We start from the raw sequence: 21,038 nt of genomic DNA on the forward strand, positions 1-21,038 counted from the left end.
CCTTAAGCCTTATGGTTGAGTGAAGCTAAGTGCTTTTATCATCCATAGGTATTTGTAGAACCTTACATATGCCTGAAAGATGGAAGCTGTTGTGTAAAACCTAGTGTGGAGCGTATAATGACAGTATTGTCCCATAACATCTCCAATCATCCTGACTCTTTGTTTCTCCTTTTTTTTTAGGAAGCATTTATTCGAAGCATTTTATCAAAGCCTTTTAAAGTGCCTATTCCAAATTATCAAGGTAAAATGAGACTGGTCTATTTTTCTAATTCGTCATGTATAAATGTGCCTGAATAAATTAAAAACTGCTTTCATAAATACGAGCTTACTTGAAAATGGAAGATGCCAGTCCATTGGTGACTGTGTTCGGGGTGACCCTTCTGAGGCCTGCATGAAAGCTGTGTTAGCCTCAGTAAGGGTTGCCAAGACCTATTGCTCCTCATCTTCTTGGTGAGGGTGTGCCAGTGGTTAGGAAGCTTCTGGTGAGCTAAACTGGCTGCTGGACCCAGGCTTGGTTCAGTCCAGGTGTGTTCAGTAGCATCTCCTATATGAGGCAGACTGTATGGGAGGCCTAGATTCTACAGAATTTTTTCCTGTTCTTGGTAGTGCACAGCATTGTGCTGAAACAGGGCTAGGGAGGGAGCAGGACAGCTTTCAAGAGCTCTCAGACTTGAAAGGCCCCTTTAGGGTTTTATACCTTTCTGGGATTGACTTGAGATGAATAAGACTTGGCCACCTAGAATTTATAGTTGAATGGGAGAAATAAAATGGAAGACCTCGGATCTGAAGCAGAAAGAGATAATGATCAGATAGAGATGATCAAATAAGGTTTGGAGGAATTCTGGGAGAGAGAGTGTCATATGGGATCTCAGGAAAGGTTATGTGAAGGACAGGTAGTTGGACTGGGCTTGCTGGAGCTTCTGAACTTAGAGACTTAGGTGACAGAACAATTGTTGGTTTGTAGGTCCTCTGGGCTCTCGAGCACTGGGCCTGAAAAGAGCTGGGGTCCGCCGGGCCCTCCATGACCCCCTGGAGGAAGGTGCCTTGGTTCTGTATGAGCCTCCCCTGCTGAGTGTCCATGACCAGCTGAAGCATGACAAGTATGTGCATTGGTATCTCTTGAGCAATTCTGGTCCTCTGTAAGTGCACATTCCTGGGAGGGGAGGGGGATATTTTAGTGTGATTTCTCTTAGAGATTGGCATATGATTTCAGAGAGCTGTCATAACTCCTGCACCATCCATGTGTAGGAAGTTGAAAAGAACACATAGTCATGTCCAGTTAGGAAGGTTCCTCATTCCTCCTGCCATGCTTACTCAGGAGGAGGCATGATTGAGGCAATGACACAGTGAACTCATCCTGCTCCTAAGTTTCTAACTCCTGGAGCAAAAATTTGCTATGGTTTTATCATTTGGTTACTAGCCAAGAAAGTCTGCTCTTAAATAGCTGCCTCTGTTGCCTCTGGATCAGCAGGACCTAATCTCCTGAGGACCTGTACTTTCCCATAGCTGAGTGCCATGTTTGTTTTTTTATCCTGTGTTTTCTCAGGGAAAATCTCCCTGTCCATGTGGTTGTTGATCCTATTCTGAGTAAGGTTTTGCGGCCTCATCAGAGAGAGGTAAATGAGGGTGAAGGGAATGAGGTATGTGGCTAGGGGTTGAGCCTCGAAGACTGTCATCCTGGGGCAGCACCAGGCTGAGGCGACTGGACTTAACGTTGTTATTCCCTAGGGAGTGAAGTTCCTCTGGGAGTGTGTCACCAGTCGGCGCATCCCTGGCAGCCATGGCTGCATCATGGCTGATGAGATGGGCCTGGGAAAGACACTGCAGTGCATCACGTTGATGTGGACGCTCTTGCGCCAGAGTCCAGAGTGCAAGCCAGAAATAGACAAGGTGGTGGTGGTGTCTCCTTCCAGCCTGGTGAAGAACTGGTACAATGAGGTTGGAAAATGGCTTGGTGGAAGAATCCAGCCTCTGGCCATCGATGGGGGATCTAAGGATGAGATAGACCGAAAGCTGGGTATGGAACCTTAACAAAGATGGTTGCACTCTTCCACCCTCCAGCTGCTTCGTTTCTTGTGTGTGTGCTCACTTGTGGACAGGGTTGAGAGCAATTCAGGGGTAGAAGAGAATTCCCTGTCACATCCCAACATGGATCCTGTTCTCCTGGCTGGCTCGCCATTTGTCATAGCCCACTTCTGACCCCACTTGTCAGGGCCCAGGACTGGCCAGGTCTCTGCCTGGCTTAACTAGGTTCCTGACGCAGACCGCTAAGCTACCTTGCTCAGGAACAATTTCTCTTAGGTGCCTGAGGGCTTTACTTTGGCTGACGGGAGAGAGAGAGATAGTCTTTGAGAGAGTAAAGCAGTCTTCTTAAAATAGATCGATCTTAGTCTTTAGTAGAGCTTGGTAATCTTCAGCAGAGAGACGCTGTGCTGGTGTTCTGTAGGCAGGAGAGGAGTCAGAGTCAGAGTAAGCAGGTCCGTGATAGACTGTGCATGCTCCTGACTGCCTTCTCCTCCAGCCTAATATAAGGCTGATCTCGTGCCTCTTAACACCACAGGCGTAGAGATTGCCAATTCACCAGTGCTCTCATCTCGTGAGTTCTCATGCTTATTAGGCGAGCTAAATCCCTCTCCATGCCCTTTTCACCAAGGTGTTCCATCATTGAGCTATACAGGTATTTCTTTTTTTTTGCAGTTTTTGGTCAGGGCTGGGCTTGAACCCACCACCTCTGGCATGTGAGGCTGGCGCCCCACTCCTTTGAGCCACAGGCGCCACCCTATACAGGTATTTCTTATAACTCTCACTCCTCCTAGCCATAGGCTATACGGGCTGCGACAATTCCCATTGAAAATAGTTGAAATAGGGCAGCGCCTGTGGCTCAAAGGAATAGGGCACCAGTCCCATATGCCAGAGGTAACGTGTTCATACCCAGTCCTGGCCAAAAAAAAATAGAAAAGAAAATAGTTGAAATAGTTCGTTATTTCCAGGCTAAATAAAAGAACTGTGAAAGTGCTTTTGTTTAAAGATATTCTGATTTGTTCTCTTGACACCTTTTCTGTTGTAGAAGGCTTCATGAACCAGCATGGAGCCAGAGTACCTTCTCCCATCCTCATCATTTCCTATGAGACCTTCCGCCTTCATGTTGGAGTCCTCCAGAAAGGAAGTGTTGGTCTGGTCATCTGTGATGAGGTACTTGACTCAGCAAGCAGTCTGAGTGGAAGGAGAAAGTCAGTCTCTTCACTAAGCACTGCCATCCAAGGGCAATAGTAGTCACTGGGGAATCCTCAGGACAGAGGATGCTGCTTTGAAGGAGACAAGTGAGAGGGAGAACCTGTGATGCCAGTCTGCCAAAAGAGGGATTACACAGTGCCTGGAACTCCCAAGAGAGAGTAGTATTCTTTTCTTTTCTTTTTCCAGACAGTCTTACTCTGTCACCCTGCATAGAGTGCTATGGCATCATCATAACTCACAGCAACCTCACACTCATGGGCTCAAGTGATCCTTTGGCTTCAGCCTCCTGAGTAGCTGGGACTACAGGCATCTGCCATGATGCCCAGCTAGTTTTTCTATTTATAGTAGAGACACAGTCTTGCTCTCACTCAAGCTGGTCTTGAATTCCTAAGCTCAAGCAATTCACCTGCATTGGCCTTCCAAAGTGCTAGGATGATAGGTGTGAGCCACTACGCCCAGGTGGAGAGACATATGGCACAGTGTTGAGGAGAACAGGTTCTCAAGTCAGAGTCCTGTATTCAGACCCTGGGTTTGCCACTTATCAGTATTTGACCTTGGACAAATTACTTAACCACCTGAGCCTTTGTTTCTACATCAGTAAGATGGATGATAATATCTGCCTCATGATTATTGTAAGGATTTAATGAAGTAGTTGAGGGAAAGCTCTTATCACAGTGACTGGTCTGTCATAGGTCTTGGTAAATGTCAGCTCTGTTTTTTACTCTAGGTGAGGGTACTCACGTGAACAAAAGCAGAGATAAGTAACCCCAGTACGGGCAGGGCAAGGTGGCTCACCTATAATCCTAGCACTCTGGGAGGCTGACATGGGTGGATTGCTTGAGCTCTGGATTTGAGACCAGCCTGAGCAAGAACGAGGCACTGTCTTTATAAAATAAATTGTGCAGCACCTGTAGCTCAGTGGTTACGGCGCTGGCCACATACACTGAGGCTGGTGGGTTCAGTGGGTTCAAACCCTGCCTGGGCCAGCTAAAACAACAGTGACAACTGCCACAACAACAAAATACAATAGCAGGGCACTGTGGCTGGTGCCTGTAGTCCCAGCTACTTGGGAGGCTGAGACAAGAGAATTGCTTAAGCCCAAGAGTTTGAGGTTGCTGTGAGCTGTGACGCCATGGCACTCTACCCAGGGCAAATAGCTTGAGACTCTGTCTCAAAAAAGTAAATAAATAAATAAAATAAGAAGAGAGGCAGTAGGTTCTTTTATCATTTTCTTTAACAAAGGGGGAGGCACCTGTGGCTCAAAGGAGTTGGGCGCCGGCCCCATATGCCAGAGGTGGCAGGTTCAAACCCAGCCCCGGCCAAAAACTGCAAAAAAGAAAAAAAAGGAATTAGTATGGGTGTTGGTGTGGGGGAGTGGGGGACAGGGAAAATATGGATTGGGTGAGAGTCATGAAGGGAGCAAAGGGAGGCTGTTTCATATACTAGTTGTATGGCTTCTAGTAAGAGGTGGGGCATGGGCCAAGTCCCTTTAGCACTGATGGCAGGCCTGGGGGCTAATACAGAAGGCATCTGGCTCAGAAGGTTCTGGGTTGGTTGGGTTGGAGGGAGGATGCCCTGAAAACATGGGTCTATAACACGGCCACCTGGTCTCTGAAGAGGACAAGTGGGCTGCCAAGGCTGTAGAGGTTATGGCAGGGAAAGGGATGAAAGGGAACAGAGGGAATTCTTGTTTTATGGATGTAGCACTGGCCTAGAAACTAAGAAAGGTCTATCTTTTGAATCTAAAATTTCTCTGTAAGTGGGCAAACTGTCTTGATACCCCCTACCTAGTTTGCAAGGTCCCAGAAACTATAATGTTTATGACTCTTCTTTTCCTTGCCTACCCAAGAGTTTGCTGCCATATGGGAGTGTAACACTGTACCCTGAGTGAGAATTAACTCCCTTGCAGGGACACAGGCTGAAGAACTCCGAGAATCAGACTTACCAGGCTCTGGATAGCTTGAATACCAGTCGGCGGGTGCTCATCTCTGGGACCCCCATCCAGAATGACCTACTTGAGTATTTCAGCTTGGTACATTTTGTTAATTCAGGCATCCTAGGTAAGAATCAAGCTTTTTTTTTTGGCTTGTGCTTTGGAGTATAACTCCAGCTGTGGAGAGAAAGGAGAGACTGCTACTTATGTATGGGTCACTAATTACTCTTAAGGATGTCTTCTCTTGTTAGGGAGTAGCAAATCTATTGGGAGGTCTTTACTCTGCTGAGCAACTCAACAAGGCCCTCTTTGACCATTTTTCCTTTGCAGAGGTGGCAGGGGCTATATAGAATGTGTCATTATGAGCTGGGATACTCCAAGGCAGCATTTGTTCCTTTTTTTTTTTTTTTTTTTTTTTTTTTTTGTAGAGACAGAGTCTCACTGTACCGCCCTTGGGTAGAGTGCCGTGGCGTCACAAGGCTCACAGCAACCTCTAACTCTTGGGCTTACGCGATTCTCTTGCCTCAGCCTCCCGAGCAGCTGGGACTACAGGCGCCCGCCACAACGCCCGGCTATTTTTTTGTTGCAGTTTGGCCGGGGCTGGGTTTGAACCCGCCACCCTCGGCATATGGGGCCGGCGCCCTACTCACTGAGCCACAGGCGCCGCCCTGTTCCTTTTTTTTTTTTCCCCCTTGAGACAGAGTCTCACTATTATCACCCTGGTAGTGTGCCGTGGGGTCACAGGTCACAGCAACCTCAAACTCTTGGGCTTACGTGATTCTCTTGCCTCAGCCTCCCAAGTAGCTGGGACTACAGGCAGCTGCCATAATGCCTGGCTGTTGTTTTGTTGCAGTTGTCATTGTTTAGCAGGCCCAGGCCGGGTTCAAACCTGCTAGCCCCAGTGTATGTGGCTGGTGACCTAAACACTGAGCTACAGGTGCTGAGCCAGCATTTTTGTTCCTTATATCCTAGTTTCCTTACAAGAGCTTTGACCTCAGGAAAGAAGGTCTCCGGAAATTATTTTTTTCTTAAACCATTTTATGTATTTATTTATTTATTTACTGAGACCAGGTCTTTTTCTGTTGCTCAGGGTAGAGTGTACTGGTGTGATCATAGCTCACTGCAAACTCACACTCCTGGGTTCAAGTTGTTCTGCCTCAGCCCCCAAGTAGGCTAGGACTACAGGTGTCTTGCCACCATGTCAGCTAATTTTCTTATTTTTGTAGAAGATAGGGGTCTTATTATGTTGCTCAGTTTTTTTGTTTTTTTTTTTTTTTTTGAGAGAGAGAGTCTTACTATGTTACCCTCAGTAGAGTGTGGTGGTGTCACAGCTCACAGCAACCTCAAACTCTTGGGCTTAAGTGATTCTCTTGCCTCAGCTTCTTAAGTAGCTGGAACTACAGGTGCCTGCTATAACACCTGGCTATTTTTTTTGTTGTAGTTGTCATTGTTTGGCAGGCCCAGTCCAGGTTCGAACCCACCAGCCCTAGTGTATGTGGCTGGCGCCCTAGCCATCGTTGAGCTATAAGTGCCAAGCCATATGTTGCTCAGTTTGGTCTTGAACTCTTGGCCTCAAGCGATCCTCCCACACCATCCCAACATACCGGGATTATAGGCATGAGCTACCATGCCCAGCCCATTTTAACCATTTTTAAGTATTGCAGTTCAGTGGTGTTAAGTATGTTGACGTTTTTGTGCAACCATCACCACCATCCACCTTTACAATTTTTTTTGGCAAAACCAAAACTCTACCTATTAAATAATAACTCCCCATTCTTCAGGCCCTGGCAAACACCACTTGAGCAGCTCTTGCGCAATAGATATTTGTGGAAGGATTTGTTTAGCCACCGCAACTTGTTAGTGCTCAGGAGAATTACTTTATTTTTATTTTCATTTTTATTTTTTTTAGGGACAGAGCCTCAAGCTGTTGCCCTGTGTAGAGTGCTGTGGCATCACCGCTCACAGCAACCTCCAACTCCTGGGCTCAAGCGATTCTCCTGCCTCTGCCTCCCAAGTAGCTGGGACTACAGGTGCCCGCCACAACACCTGGCTATTTTTTGGTTGCAGCTGTCATTGTTTTTTGGCAGGCCCGGGCTGGATTCGAACCCACCAGCTCAGGTATATGTGGCTGGTGCCCCCTTGAACAGTAGGCGCCGAGCCAGGAGAATCACTTTAGATAGAGAACCTACTGAGTGTCGAGGTTATCACAAAGTGGCCAGGCACAGTGGCTCACACCTGTAATCCCAGGAGTCTGGGAGGCTGAAAGTGGTGGATTACTTGAGCTCAGAAGTTTGAGACCAGCCTAAGCAAAAGTGAGACCTATCTCTATTAAAACTAGAAAAATTATACAAAAGGGACTCTAACCTAACAAAGTCTCGAGTTGTTGCGCTGGTTAGAGTGCTATGGCGTTACAGCTCACAGCAACCTCCAACTCCTGGGCTCAAGTGATTTTCCTGCCTCCCCCTCCCAAGTAGCTGGGACTACAGGCGCCCACAACACCTGGCTATTTTTTGGTTGCAGCCGTCATTGTTGTTTGGTGGACCTGGGCCGGATTTGAACCCACCAGCTCAGGTATTTGTGGCTGGTGCCTTAGCCACTTGAACCACAGGCACTGAGCTGGTTGCTTTTTCTTAAAATTGAGGTAAAATGGGCCTGGTATGGTGGTTCATGCCTGTAATCCTAGCACTCTGGTAGGCTGAGGCAGGTAGATTGCTTGAGCTCAGGAGTTTGAGACCAGCCTGAGCAAGAGCAAGACCCCATCTCTAAAAAATAGTTGTGCATTGTGGTGGCATCTGTAATCCTAGCTACTTGGGAGGCTGAGTTAAGAGGATTGCTTGAGCCCAAGAGTTTGAGGTTGCTGTGGGCTATGATGCCATGGCACTCTACCGAGGGTGACTAAGTGAGACTTAGTCTCAAAAAAAAATTGAGGTAAAATTCACATAATGCAAAACTTAACTGTTTTTAAAGTGTACAATTTAGTGGCATTTAGTATATTCACATTACTGTGCAACCACCACTCTTGTCTAGTTCCAAAACATTTTTATCACCCCAAAAGAAAATCTTAAACCTACTATGCAATCATTCCCTATTTATCCTTTTCCTAAACCTTGGCAGTCACAATCTGTTTTCCATCGATATGGATTTATCTATTGTGGATATTTCATATAAATGGAATCATATAATATATGACCTTTTTTGTTTGGGTTCTTTCACTTAGCACAGTGTTTTCAAGGTTCAGCCATGTTGTAGCATATATTTCATTGTACTAATGGATGTTACTTAATCTTTCATAAAGAACGTATAGTTGGGCTTTTAAAAGAATACACCCGGACCATCTTTGTCTTTTTTATTTATTTATTTTTTTTGAGACAGAGCCTTAAGCTGTCACCCTGGCATCACAGCTCACAGCAACCTCCAACTCCTAGGCTCAAGCGAGTCTCCTGCCTCTGCCTCCCAAGTAGCTGGGACTACAAGCGCCCGCCACAACACCCAGCTATTTTTTTGGTTGCAGCCATCATTGTTGTTTGGAGGTCCCAGGCTGGATTCAAACCCACCAGCTCAGGTGTACGTGGCTGGCGCCTTAGTGGTTAGAGCCACAGGCGCCAAGCCACCATCTTTGTCTTTTATTTATTTATTTGTTTATTTTTATAGAGAGAGGGTTTCACTTTATGGCCCTCGATAGAGTGCTGTGGCGTCCCACTCGCAGCAACCTCCAACTCCTGGGCTTAGGCGATTCTCTTGCCTCAGCCTCCCCAGTAGCTGGGACTACAGGCACCCACTAGTAGCTGGGACTACAGGCACCCACTACAATGCCTGACTATTTTTTTCTTTTGTTGCAGTTTGGCCGGGGCCGAGTTCAAACCTGCCACCCTCGGTATTTAGGGCCAGCACCCTACCCACTCAGCCACAGGCGCCACCCCATCTTTGTCTTTAATTGGACTATTTAGCCCATTTGTATTTACTATAATTGAAATTTGGATTTTAATTTACCACCTTTCTCTTTGGCCTTTTAAATGTTCAGTGCTTTAGTATCTCTTTGATCTGTTAAATAAAAATTGGTCTATATGTTGTTGTAAATAAAGGTTTGTGACAAGGTAGTCTGCCATTACCCGCAGCGGGAAAATTATTCCTTTCCTACATTCTTTAATGTTCCCTTCTGTGTTTAGGGACTGCCCATGAGTTCAAGAAGCATTTTGAACTGCCAATTTTGAAGGGTCGAGATGCAGCTGCCAGTGAGGCAGATAGGCAGCTAGGAGAGGAGCGACTGCAGGAGCTCACCAGCATTGTGAATAGGTAATGACCCCAAATGAGGTCATCAGAATTGCTTCCCAAGCCATTCAAGGCCAACCCTCTGGGGACTTGACCTACGTAGAGTCCTCAAAGGCTGGGATTCTAGGAAGTACATGGGATCTGTGTCCTGACTATGGTCTCTGAATAAATGGAGGTGTCTTATAGGACAAGTCCTTGCTTTCTTTCTCGCCTGGGCCCTGTGGTCTGGTTTTGGTCTGTTCACTAGTCTGCTGAGGAAGTCTATGAAGGTGCTGGACTTCCTGAGCAAAATATACATTAGAGCTCAGAACCTTACTTCAAGGTTACTGGATACTTCAGAACCTTCTTATCAGTTTTAGACTTAAAGGACCAGGCTTCTCTCCCCAGGACCTGCAAAAGATGTGCAAGATAGATGTGGCTCTCAGGCTAAGAGAACTTAATATTTTTTCATGGGGCTTATATAACCTATGGGGCAGGTACATACATTCTGGACTCCTCTTTCCAGAGGAGGTATGCATAGTTCATGGGTTACATCTTAAAGAATCCTCTGGCCCTTCCCAACTGCCTGGCTACCTCTTCCTACCAATTTTGGATGATAGGAAGGAGAGTCAGGATGTTTTTAGGAGATACTTCTTTTTTTTTTTTTTTTTTTGAGACAGAGCCTCAAACTGTTGCCCTGGGTAGAGTGCCATAGTATCACAGCTCACAGCAACCTCCAGCTCTTGGGCTTATGTGATTCTCTTGCCTCCGCCTCCCGAGCAGCTGGGACTACAGGCGCCTGCCACAACGCCCGGCTATTTTTTTGTTGCAGTTCGGCCAGGGCTGGGTTTGAACCCACCACCCTCGGTATATGGGGCCGGCGCCCTACTCACTGAGCCACAGGTGCCGCCCCACCCCATTGTTTTTTGGTTGCAGCTGTCGTTGTTTGGCAGGCCTGGCTGGATTAGAACCCGCCAGCTCAGATATATGTGGCTGGCACCTTAGCCGCTTCAGCCACAGGTGCTGAGCCTAAGAAATACTTCTTAGTGCTGGTTCTTTATTCTTCCTGGGCTGCCCTGGAGTGTGGGGTTCATTTCATTGAGTCTGGGACCTTGTGGTAGCAGGCATTTGGTCAATTGCATGCAGAAACTGCCCTAAATGCTTAGTGGTTTGCAGCTCAGCTTTGTGTTAAAGATTGGCTAGCCAGTGGTTGGGTATGGTGGCTCATGTCTGTAATCCTAGCACTCTGGGAGGCCGAGGCGGGTGGGGTTGCCTGAGCTCACGCCTTCGAGACCAGCCTGAGCAAAATCGAGACTCCCATCTCTAAACATAGCTGGGCCTTTGTGGCAGGCACCTATAGTCCCAGCTAGTAGGGAGGCTTAGACAAGAGAATCGCTTGAGCCCAAGAGTATGAGGTTGCCGTGAGCTATGACACTCTACTGAGGGCCACAACAGCAACAACAAAAAAATCAGCCAGCCAGTTGAAGGGGAAGAAAAAGATTTGTCAGTCTATGTTAGGCTATTTTGAAGGTCTCTGTTCCCATGACTGAGACCTGATGTAGATATCTTTGCCATAGTGCTGATGAGTCTCTTGATGTTTGATACTACCCTGTTTCTCCGAAAATAAGACAGTGTCTTATTTTAAGGTGTGCTCCCAAAGATGTGCTAGATCTTATTTTTGGAGGATGTCTTATTTTCAGGGAAACAGTACAAAAGAGAGCCAGTATTTTTTTTCTTTTTAGACAGAATCTCACTTTCTCGCAGCTCATAGCAACCTCAAACACTTGGGCTCACGCAATGCTCTTGCCTTAGCCTCTCAAATAGCTGGGACTATAGGCATCCACCAAAATGCCTGGCTATTTTTAGAGACAAAGTCTTGCTCTGGCTCAGGCTGGTCTTGAACTCATGAGCTCAGGTAGTCCACTCACCTCGGCCTCCCAGAGTGCTAGGATTACAGGTGTGAGCCACCGTGCCTGGCTAAGAGAGCCAGTCTTTTTTTTTTTTTGAGACAGAGTCTCACTATGTCACCCTGGGTAGCAACCTCAAGCTGTTGGGCTTAAGCAATTTTCTTGCCTCAGCTTCTCAAGTAGCTGGGACTATAGGCACCCGCCACAATACCTGGCTGTTTTTTGGTTGGAGTTATTGTGTTTGGCAGGCTCGGGCTGGGTTCAAACCTGCCAGCTCTGGTGAATGTGGCTGGCATCCTAGTTGCTGAGCTATAGGCACTGAGCCAAGACAGCCAGTCTTAATCCTTTGGATGGTAGCTTTTATTCCAGTAGTAAGCATACTAGTTTTACCAGCTCCTTACCTTTTTTTATTGAGACAGAGTCTCACTGTGTCACCCTTGGTAGAGTGCCATGGTGTTACAGCTCACAGCAAACTCAAACTCTTGGGCTTAAGTGATTCTTTTGTCTCAGCCTCCCAAGTAGCTGGGACTACAGGTGCCCACCACAACACCCAGCTATTTTTTTTTTTTTTTTTTTGGTGTAGTTGTTTGGCAGGCCTGGGTTCGAACCCACCAACTTTGGTGTATGTGGCTGGCGTCCTAGCCTCTGAGCTATAGGTGCCGAGCCTCCTTACCTTTTTATCTTGTTTTCTACAGGTGCCTGATACGGAGGACATCTGATATTCTTTCTAAATACCTGCCTGTGAAGATTGAGGAGGTGGTTTGTTGTAGGTACTGAATTTAACTGAAGGCTATAGAATTAGTGTGTCAAACTTAGCTTCTGAAGTATGACTGGACTTTTAAGATGCAAAAATGTGGTTGAGCTTTTCCCACTGATGTGGCTGCCTTTTTTCAGGCTGACACCCCTTCAGACTGAGTTATACAAGAGGTTTCTGAGACAAGCTAAGCCAGCAGAAGAATTGCGTGAGGGCAAGATCAGTGTGTCTTCCCTTTCTTCTATCACCTCGCTAAAGAAGCTTTGTAATCGTGAGTTGGGCTTGGGTCCTACTATGTGAGAATGAGCAATGGAGGATAGGCTTCTGTAGTGGCCCAGCAACCTTCACTAAAACTTGTCTGGACTCCTCATAGAAACATGTGATTCCAGGGCTGGGCACAGTGGGCTCATGCCTGTAATCCTAGCACACTGGGTGGCTGAGGCTGGTGGATTGCTTGAGCTTAGGAGTTTGAGACCAGCCTGAGCAAGAGTAAGATCCAGTCTCAAAAACTAGCCAGGTGTTGTGGGTGCCTGTAGTCCCAGCTACTCTGGAGGCTAAGGCAAGAGAATGGCTTGAGTCCAAGAGTTTGAGGTTGCCGTGAGCTATGACACCATGGTATTCTACCGAGGATGACAAAGTGAGACTCTGTTTCCGAAAAAAAGAAAAAAAAAGAAAGAAAGAAAAGAAACATTCTGCCAGGCACGGTGGCTGACACCCGTAATTCCAGCACTTGGGAAGCTGAGGTGGGTGGAGTGCCTGAGCTCATGAGTTGGAGGCCAACCTGAGCTGTCTCTAAAAAAATATAGCTGGGCACTATGGCGGGCGCCTGTAGTCCCAGCTACCTGGGAGGCTGAGGCAAGAGAATAGCTTGAGCCTAAGAGTTTGGGGTTGCTGTGAGCTAAATGCCACGGCATTCTACTAAGGATGACCAAGTGAGACTCTGTCTTAAAAAAAGAAAAAGAAACATTATTCCAATGATTTCAACCCTACCCAAGGCATGAACTGTGCATTGTGGCTTCTGTGAACTAGGCCCTTTGCTTTGGAAAATTTTGTATATCCTCTGTACAGTCCCTGCTTGATGCTTGGGACTCTGTATGTGTGTGCGCATGCCTGCACATAGTCAGGTTCATATAAAATACTGGGCAGAAGGGAAAATAACGAAGAAACCTTGCTCTCTCTGTGATAACTCCCTTCCTGTTGAGAGAATGCACCAATAAGCAGATTGCCATCCATGGTCCCAGGTGGCACTGACTATACCCTGTTGGAATTTGGGAGGGTGAAGACCAAGCCTGATGCTGAGGAAGGCCTCTGGGCTGGGCTTCTAGAGGGAGTTCTAGTGAGCATTGATGTGGAAACTTCAGAAGGCAAAGTAGCTGGCATGTTTTTTTTTCCTTTCAGATCCAGCTCTAATCTATGACAAGTGTGTGGAAGAGGAAGCTGGCTTTGAGGGTGCCTTGGACATATTCCCCCCTGATTATAGCTCTAAGGGCCTAGAGCCCCAGCTGTCAGGTGAGTCCTTTCCACCAGAAGTATTTCAGTCTCCTAGGGGGTGAGAAGAGGGTGGTAGATTCTCTTTGTGCTAAAGTGGTCCTATTTCTTTTTTTTTTTTTTTTTTTGTAGAGACAGAGTCTCACTGTACCGCCCTCGGGTAGAGTGCCGTGGCATCACACGGCTCACAGCAACCTCTAACTCTTGGGCTTACGTGATTCTCCTGCCTCAGCCTCCCGAGCAGCTGGGACTACAGGCGCCCGCCACAACGCCTGGCTATTTTTTTGTTGCAGTTTGGCCGGGGCTGGGTTTGAACCCGCCGCTGGGTTTGAACCCGCCGCTGGGTTTGAACCCGCCACCCTCGGCATATGGGGCCGGCGCCCTACTCACTGAGCCACAGGCACTGCCCTAAAGTGGTCCTATTTCAAGGCAGTATATCAAGAGTAAGAATCCTAGGCTATTGGGATGGCCAGTTGGTTGCTAATGATTGTTTTCTTCCCAGGTAAGATGCTGGTCCTTGATTATATTCTGGCAGTGACCCGAAGCCGCAGCAGTGACAAAGTTGTGCTGGTGTCTAATTACACTCAGACATTGGATCTCTTTGAGAAGCTCTGCCGGGCTCGAAGGTAGGGTGCTAGCCTAGCCAGGATGCTAAAGAGGTGTGCCTCCCCTACAGCCCCTCTGGTAAGATTAGGTGTTCTGATTGGTGGATGCAGGCTAAGATATGGGTGCATGAGAGATTTCCCTAGGGATATCTTGTTCCTTTATTGGTGCTATGGTCCTAGCTCCATCTCTAAGCAGAATGTGCCCTAGTCTCTCATGTACTCTCATAGGAACAGGGTCCTGGCCCCCAGCTTTCTCCCTTCCCCTCCCATTGGGAGTTTAAAACCTCAGGCATGGTTAGTCCACTTCCTTCAATGGTTCTGACTCAAGGGACTCTTCTTTCTTCTTCAGTCTTAATCTTGGATCTCCCTTCAGGTACTTATATGTCCGCCTGGATGGCACAATGTCCATTAAGAAGCGAGCCAAGGTTGTAGAACGCTTCAATAGTCCATCGGTAAATGCACAGCCTGCTTCCCCATACCATCAATGCCATGACATCAGAATTAAAGAACTCTCAGATGTTCACTCCCCACTGCCCCGTGGATGTGGTGGGGTTAGGCTGGTTGGTGATGGCTGGGTTAGAAATGGACTTTATGGGTTGGGTATTTGGCTGGTGTTCTTTCCAGTTGGTCTGAGTGTAGGAATACAGAGGCGTGAGAGAGCTCAGAGTTGTGTTTGCTGAGTAGGATCCTAGTTTAGGCTCTAAGAGGTTCTTTTTCTCCTGTTCCCTCTCTTCCCAGAGCCCCGACTTTGTCTTCATGCTGAGCAGCAAAGCTGGAGGCTGTGGCCTTAACCTCATTGGGGCTAACCGGCTAGTCATGTTTGACCCTGACTGGAACCCGGCCAATGATGAACAAGCTATGGCCCGGGTCTGGCGTGATGGTCAAAAGAAGACCTGCTATATCTACCGCCTGCTGTCTGTAAGGATGGTGATAGCGGACAGAGTAGGGTGGGCCATGGAGTAAGACCTTCAGGATCATATTGAATTGTTTCTCAGTGCCTCTTTTGCCCCTCTGCCTCTAGCAGTAGCCAGGCTATTGGCCTAGCCTAGAACCCTTTGTTCTTCTGTTCTCTCTGTTCCTCCACTCCCTCTTATGGTGCTGAGTACAGTACATCCTTTTCATGGGACACCTGCTTTCCCTCATACCCGATTTCTCCTGTGCCTCTTCCTTGTAGTCTTCTCACACCCTGTGTCCTGCTGGCATTCCCTGAGTTCTCATTTACCACTTTTAGTGTATCTACCCCATAGTTCCTTTGCAGCTCATGTTGTCTGACATGATTGCCCTCTTTTCTTTCTTGCTACAGTCATCTATCCTCTGCTGTGTTTCTAATTCATTGATGACTTTGGAACCAGCTCAGCCTTCATTTCTTTCCCAAATCCAGCGATCATCCTGGCTAATTTCAAGGACGATGCAGTTATCCAGCATGCTGGCCTTCATGTTTCTTTGATATTTTCTCTAAGGACCTTACCCCTCCTCATTTAATTACTCCATTGGTCATGCTGTGGAACTTGTTAGTACCCAAAACTTTAATAACATTCTACTCCTACCCTCACTTTCTGTCCTTTCAGCTTTCTCATACCCACTATATGGGTTCTTTTACAACTTAATGTACTTAGAACTTGCTCCCTGCCTGTGTGACCCCCTTCCCTCACTAGTCTGGTTTGACTTTTTTTAAAGAGACAGGGTCTCAGTTTGTCTCCCAGGCTGGAGTGCAGTGACTTTATCATACTCACTGTAACCTCACACTCCTGGCCTCAAGTAATCCTTTTGCCTTGGCTTCCCAAAGTGCTGGATTATAGGCATAAACACTGTGGTGGCTCTGACTTCCTTTTTTATCCAGCCTAAGGCTCATCACGCATCCTTTCTGCTGCTCTTTTCCCAATACCCATTTCACTTGGATCGTTCTAGCTGTTTTTTGGCTTTTATGCCAGGTGAATTTTACAAATTGGTACCAATGCAAATTCATGTTCTCCTTTTTGGGCTCAGCCATATTTCATTTCCTTCAAGAGCCACTTCAAGTCTTCACCATTTCCTTCAAGTTTCCTACTTAAAACTCTGACAAGAAAATGTAGAATACCGGATACAAATTCTCTTATCTGTTTTTCTTCCTTAAATCTCTATACCTGAAATTTCTTCCCCGTTTTAGAGGAAGAGGATTCCCTTCCCTTCTATTTGAGGTTCATTCTTCTAGCTGTTCTAAACTCCTTTCCCATCCAATGCTTTCTTTTCTTCTTTTTTTTTTGAGATCTCACCTACCCAGTTGCCCTGGGTAGAGTTCCATGGTGTCATAGTGCACAGAAGCTTCAAACTCCTAGGCTCACGAGATCCTCCTGCTTCTGCCTCCCAAGAAGCCGGCACTACAGGTGCCTGTCATAACATTTGGCTAGTTTTTAAATTATTTATTTTATTTATTTTTTTATTTTTTGAGACAGAGCCTCAAGCTATTGCCCTGGGTAGAGTTCTGTGGCATCACAGCTCACAGCAACCTCCAACTCCTGGGCTCAAGTGATTCTCCTGCCTCCGCCTCCCAAGTACCTGGGACTATAGGCGCCCACCACAACGCCTGGCTATTTTTTGGTTGCAGCCGTCATTGTTTGGTGGGCCCAGGCTGGATTTGAACCTGCCAGCTCAGGTGTATGTGGCTGGCGCTTTAGTTGCTTGAGCCACAGGTGCTGAGCCTAATTGGTTTTTTTTTTTTTTTTTTTTTTTTAGTATAGGCAGGGTCTCACGCTTGCTCAGGCCGGTCTCAAGCTCAGACCGGTCTCAAACTCCTGAGCTCAAGCCAGCCACTTGCCTCAGCCTCCCAGAGTGCTGGGATTATAGGCGTGAGCCATTGTGCCCAGCCAGCACATTGGCTTATGCTTTCTTAGTTGACAACTACTTTATCCTACTAAAGTGTATAATCATGCTCAAGTAGCTCCCACCTTAAAAACAAAGTAATTTTAGCAACAATACAAATGCAACAAAAAAAATAGCTGGGCATTGCGGCAGGTGCCTGTAGTCCCAGCTACTTGGCAGACTTAGGCAAGAGAATTGCTTAAGCCCAAGAGTTTGAGGTTGCTATGAGCTATGATGCCAAGGCACTCTACTGAGGGCAACAAAGACTCTGTCTCAAAAAAAATCTTTTTTCAACTCCGTCCTATTCTAACCACTACTTGTGTTATTTTCCATTCATTTACTGTTAAAGTTTTCCAAGGCCTATAGATTAACTTCTTTAGCTTCTCATCTTCTAGTCAGACCCTATGCTACTGAACCTGCCTAATTGCTAAATTCTTTTTTTTTTTTTGTTTTTTGAGACAGAGCCTCAAGCTGTCGCCCTGGGTAGAGTGCCGTGGCATCATAGCTCACAGGAACCTCCAACTCCTGGGCTCAAGAGATTCTCTTGCCTCTGCCTCCCAAGTAGCTGGGACTACTCCAGGCACCCGCCACAACACCCGGCTAGTTTTTTTGGTTGTAGCCGTAATTGTTGTTTGGCGAGCCCGGGCTGGTTTCAAACCCACCAGCTCGGGTGTATGTGGCTGGTGCTTTAGCTGCTTGAGCCATAGGCGCCAAGCCATAAAATAGGAGTCTTTTCATTTTCCCTTTTGTATATCTGATACTGTTGACTATCTACCCTTAACATGTCTTCTGTTTTCTTTGAAAACTCTACTCTGGTTGTTCTACTTCTCTGATTACATACATACCTATTGACAAATCTCTAACTAAATTTCTAGTTTGAGTTCTGTTTGGGGTTTTTTTTAGAGACAGAGTGCTGTGGTGTCACAGCTCACAGCAACCTCCAGCTCTTGGGCTTAGGCGATTCTCTTGCCTCAGCCTCCCGAGTAGCTGGGACTACAGGCGCCCACCACAATGCCTGGCTATTTATTTGTTGCAGTTTGGCTGGGGCTGGGCTCGAACCCATCACCCTCGGTATATAGGGCTGGTACCTTACTCACTGAGCCATAGGCGCCGCCCCTAGTTTGAGTTCTAGATCTGTATTTCCATTACTTAATCTACATTTCATTTCCACTTGGATTTTTTCCTTTATTTCTTTTCTTTTTTTTTTTGAGACAGAGTATCACTTTGTCGCCCTTGGTAGAATGCTGTGGCATCGTAGCTCACAGCAACCTCTGACTCTTGGGCTTAAGAGATTCTCTTGCTTCAGCCTCCTGAGTAGCTAGGACTACAGGCGCCTGCCACAATGCTTGGCTATTTATTTGTTGCAGTTTGGCCGGGACTGGGTTTGAACGCGCCACCCTCGGTATATGGAGCCAGTGCCCTACTCATTGAGCTACAGGTGCTGCCCCTGGTTTGAGTTCTAGATCCGTATTTCTGTTACTTAATCTATATTTCATTTCCACTTGAATTTCTTTCTTCTACATTTCATTTCCATTTGGATTTCTTCCTTTCTTTTTCTTTTTTCTTTTTGAGACAGAGTCTCACTTTGTCACCCTCGATATAGTGCTGTGGTGTCACAACTCACAGCAACCTCAAACTCTTGGGCTTAAGTGATTCTCTTGCCTCAGCCTCCCAAGTAGCCGGGACTATAGGTACCCACCACAACACCCGGCTATTTTTGTTGTTGTCATTGTTGTTTTAGCAGGGCCCACCAGGATCTGAACCCGCTAGCCCCAGTGGATATGGCTAGCATCCTAGCCACTGAGCTACGGGCGCCGAGACTATTTTTTTTGTTGTTGTTCTTTAAGAGATGGGTCTCACTCTGGCACAGGCTGGTCTTGAACAAGGCAATGCCTGGCACACTTGGGATTCCCTTTTTTTTTTTTGTAGAGACAGAGTCTCACTTTATGGCCCTCGGCAGAGTGCCATGGCATCACACAGCTCACAGCAACCTCCAACTCCTGAGCTTAAGCGATTCTCTTGCCTCAGCCTCCCAAGTAGCTGGGACTACAGGCGCCCGCCACAACGCCCAGCTATTTTTGGTTGCAATTCAGCCGGGGCCGGGTTTGAACCCGCCACCCTCGGTACATGGGGCTGGCGCCTTACCGACTGAGCCACAGGCACCACCTCTGTTTTCTTTTTTGAGACAGAGTCTCACTATGTTGCCCTTGGTAGAGTGCAGTGTCGTGACAGCTCACAGCAACCTCTCTAATTCTTGGAATACAAAATTCTTTTGCCTCAGCCTCCCAGGGAGCTGGAATTACTGGTGCCTGCCACAAGGCCCAGCTATTTTGCTTTTTATTTTATTTTATTTTTTGGTTGTAGTTATCTTGGCAGGCCTGAGCTGGGTTCAGACCTGTCAGCTTCCGTGTATGTGGTTGGCTGGTGCCCTAGCTGCTGAGCTACAGGTGTCAAGCCCACACTTGGATTTCTTATGAATATTTTAGGTGCACCATGACAAAATTTGTTCTTCTGAATTTTGTCATTTAATGGCTCCTTTAGCCACCCGACCCAAACCTGGGAATCACATTACTAAACTATTCTTTGTGTCCTACCAACCAGATTCCTACCAGTTTTCATTGATTTTACCTTTTTGACTTCTTTAATATCACCCTCCTTTCCATTTTCTGCTAACGTCACAGTCCTCTCTCACTTGGATATTGGAGCAGCTTTCTAATTCTTATTTTTTTTTTTTTGGAGACAGAGTCTTTGTTGTCCTTAGTTGAGTGCTATGGTGTCACAGCTCATAGCAACCTCCAACTCTTGGGCTTAAGTGATTCTCTTGCTTCAGCCTCCCAAGTAGCTGGGACTACAGGTGCCCGCCACAACACTCGACTGTTTTTTGGTTGCAGCCATCATTGTTGTTTGGCGGGTTCGGGCTGGATTCCAACCTGCCAGCTCAGGTGTATGCGGCTGGCGCCTTAGCCGCTTGAGCCACAGGTGCCGAGCCAGCTTCCTAATTCTTTACCTTTGTTTCACTAACCTGTTCCTCACATACTGCTTCTAGAATGAGCTTTAAAAAATTCTAATTTTGCTTTTCATCACCTCCAGGGCAAGACCAAGACCTTTCAGCCTGGTATCTGAGGTTTTTTCATATGGCCTCTGCTGACTTCCTAGTTACAGCTTTTACTACACTCCCACCATCCTATAGTTAAGTCCTCCAACAGGCCAGTTGTATGCCTTTATTCCCATCCTGGGAATGCCTCCCTTTCTCTCTTTTCTTGTAAAATCTTTTTATTTTTCAAGATTCTGCTCAAGGATAGTCTCTCTTTTCAAACTTTTCAACACTATTCTATTCTACCATCCCTCTTAGTACAGATTTCTATCATTATACCAATTTGTTTATGTTTGTTTTTCTTATTAGTCTGTGAACTCAAGTATAGGGATCACATTTGATTCTTCTTTGCATCCTGATGTTAGCACAGGGCCTGGCAAGGAATGGATACCCAAATGATGTTTATTGAATGAATGAGAGTTGGGCTTGGTGCAGAGATCTGAAGCTGCTACAGACAAACCTCAGTTCACCCTGAAGGGATTTAGCCAGGCCCTGAGACTCATTATTACAGAAAATAGTGCAAACATGCTTAATTTATGTTCCCAGAAGATGTACTGGGAAAGATATATTGGAACAGAGGTATTACTCTAGGACTCTTACATTTCATTCATCTCCCCTTCTCTTGGGTAGCTGTAGTTTCAATCCCTGGGTTTCCTTAGTCCCTCTGCATAAGGATGACTAAGCCCTGCATCCCTTGACACTCTCCCCACCTCCTCCCCAGGCAGGAACCATCGAGGAGAAGATCTTCCAGCGTCAAAGCCACAAGAAGGCACTGAGCAGCTGTGTGGTGGATGAGGAGCAGGATGTAGAGCGGCACTTCTCTCTGGGCGAGTTGAAGGAGCTGTTTATCCTGGAGGAGGCTAGCCTCAGTGATACACATGACAGGTTGGTGCCATGTCCCTGCCATTATCTCTAAGCTACCGACACAGCACAGAGA

The 21,038-nt window shown here is 46.7% G+C and overlaps 1 protein-coding gene across 1 annotated transcript in view; it reads left to right on the forward strand.

The window, feature by feature from the left end:
* RAD54L (RAD54 like) overlaps positions 1-21,038 on the forward strand; it is a 32,784-nt gene that overhangs the window by 11,300 nt on the left and 446 nt on the right. The window contains exons 4-17 of the mRNA XM_053577162.1: positions 181-241; positions 965-1,100; positions 1,547-1,616; positions 1,729-2,017; positions 3,068-3,192; positions 5,144-5,294; positions 9,334-9,460; positions 12,018-12,092; positions 12,217-12,347; positions 13,475-13,585; positions 14,067-14,190; positions 14,543-14,621; positions 14,908-15,087; positions 20,823-20,986. Coding sequence (XP_053433137.1) covers positions 181-241; positions 965-1,100; positions 1,547-1,616; positions 1,729-2,017; positions 3,068-3,192; positions 5,144-5,294; positions 9,334-9,460; positions 12,018-12,092; positions 12,217-12,347; positions 13,475-13,585; positions 14,067-14,190; positions 14,543-14,621; positions 14,908-15,087; positions 20,823-20,986 — 1,823 coding nt within the window. The remainder of the gene's footprint in view (positions 1-180; positions 242-964; positions 1,101-1,546; positions 1,617-1,728; positions 2,018-3,067; positions 3,193-5,143; positions 5,295-9,333; positions 9,461-12,017; positions 12,093-12,216; positions 12,348-13,474; positions 13,586-14,066; positions 14,191-14,542; positions 14,622-14,907; positions 15,088-20,822; positions 20,987-21,038) is intronic.

The sequence above is a fragment of the Nycticebus coucang genome, chromosome 22, assembly GCF_027406575.1.
Source record: "Nycticebus coucang isolate mNycCou1 chromosome 22, mNycCou1.pri, whole genome shotgun sequence".
NCBI lineage: Eukaryota > Metazoa > Chordata > Mammalia > Primates > Lorisidae > Nycticebus > Nycticebus coucang.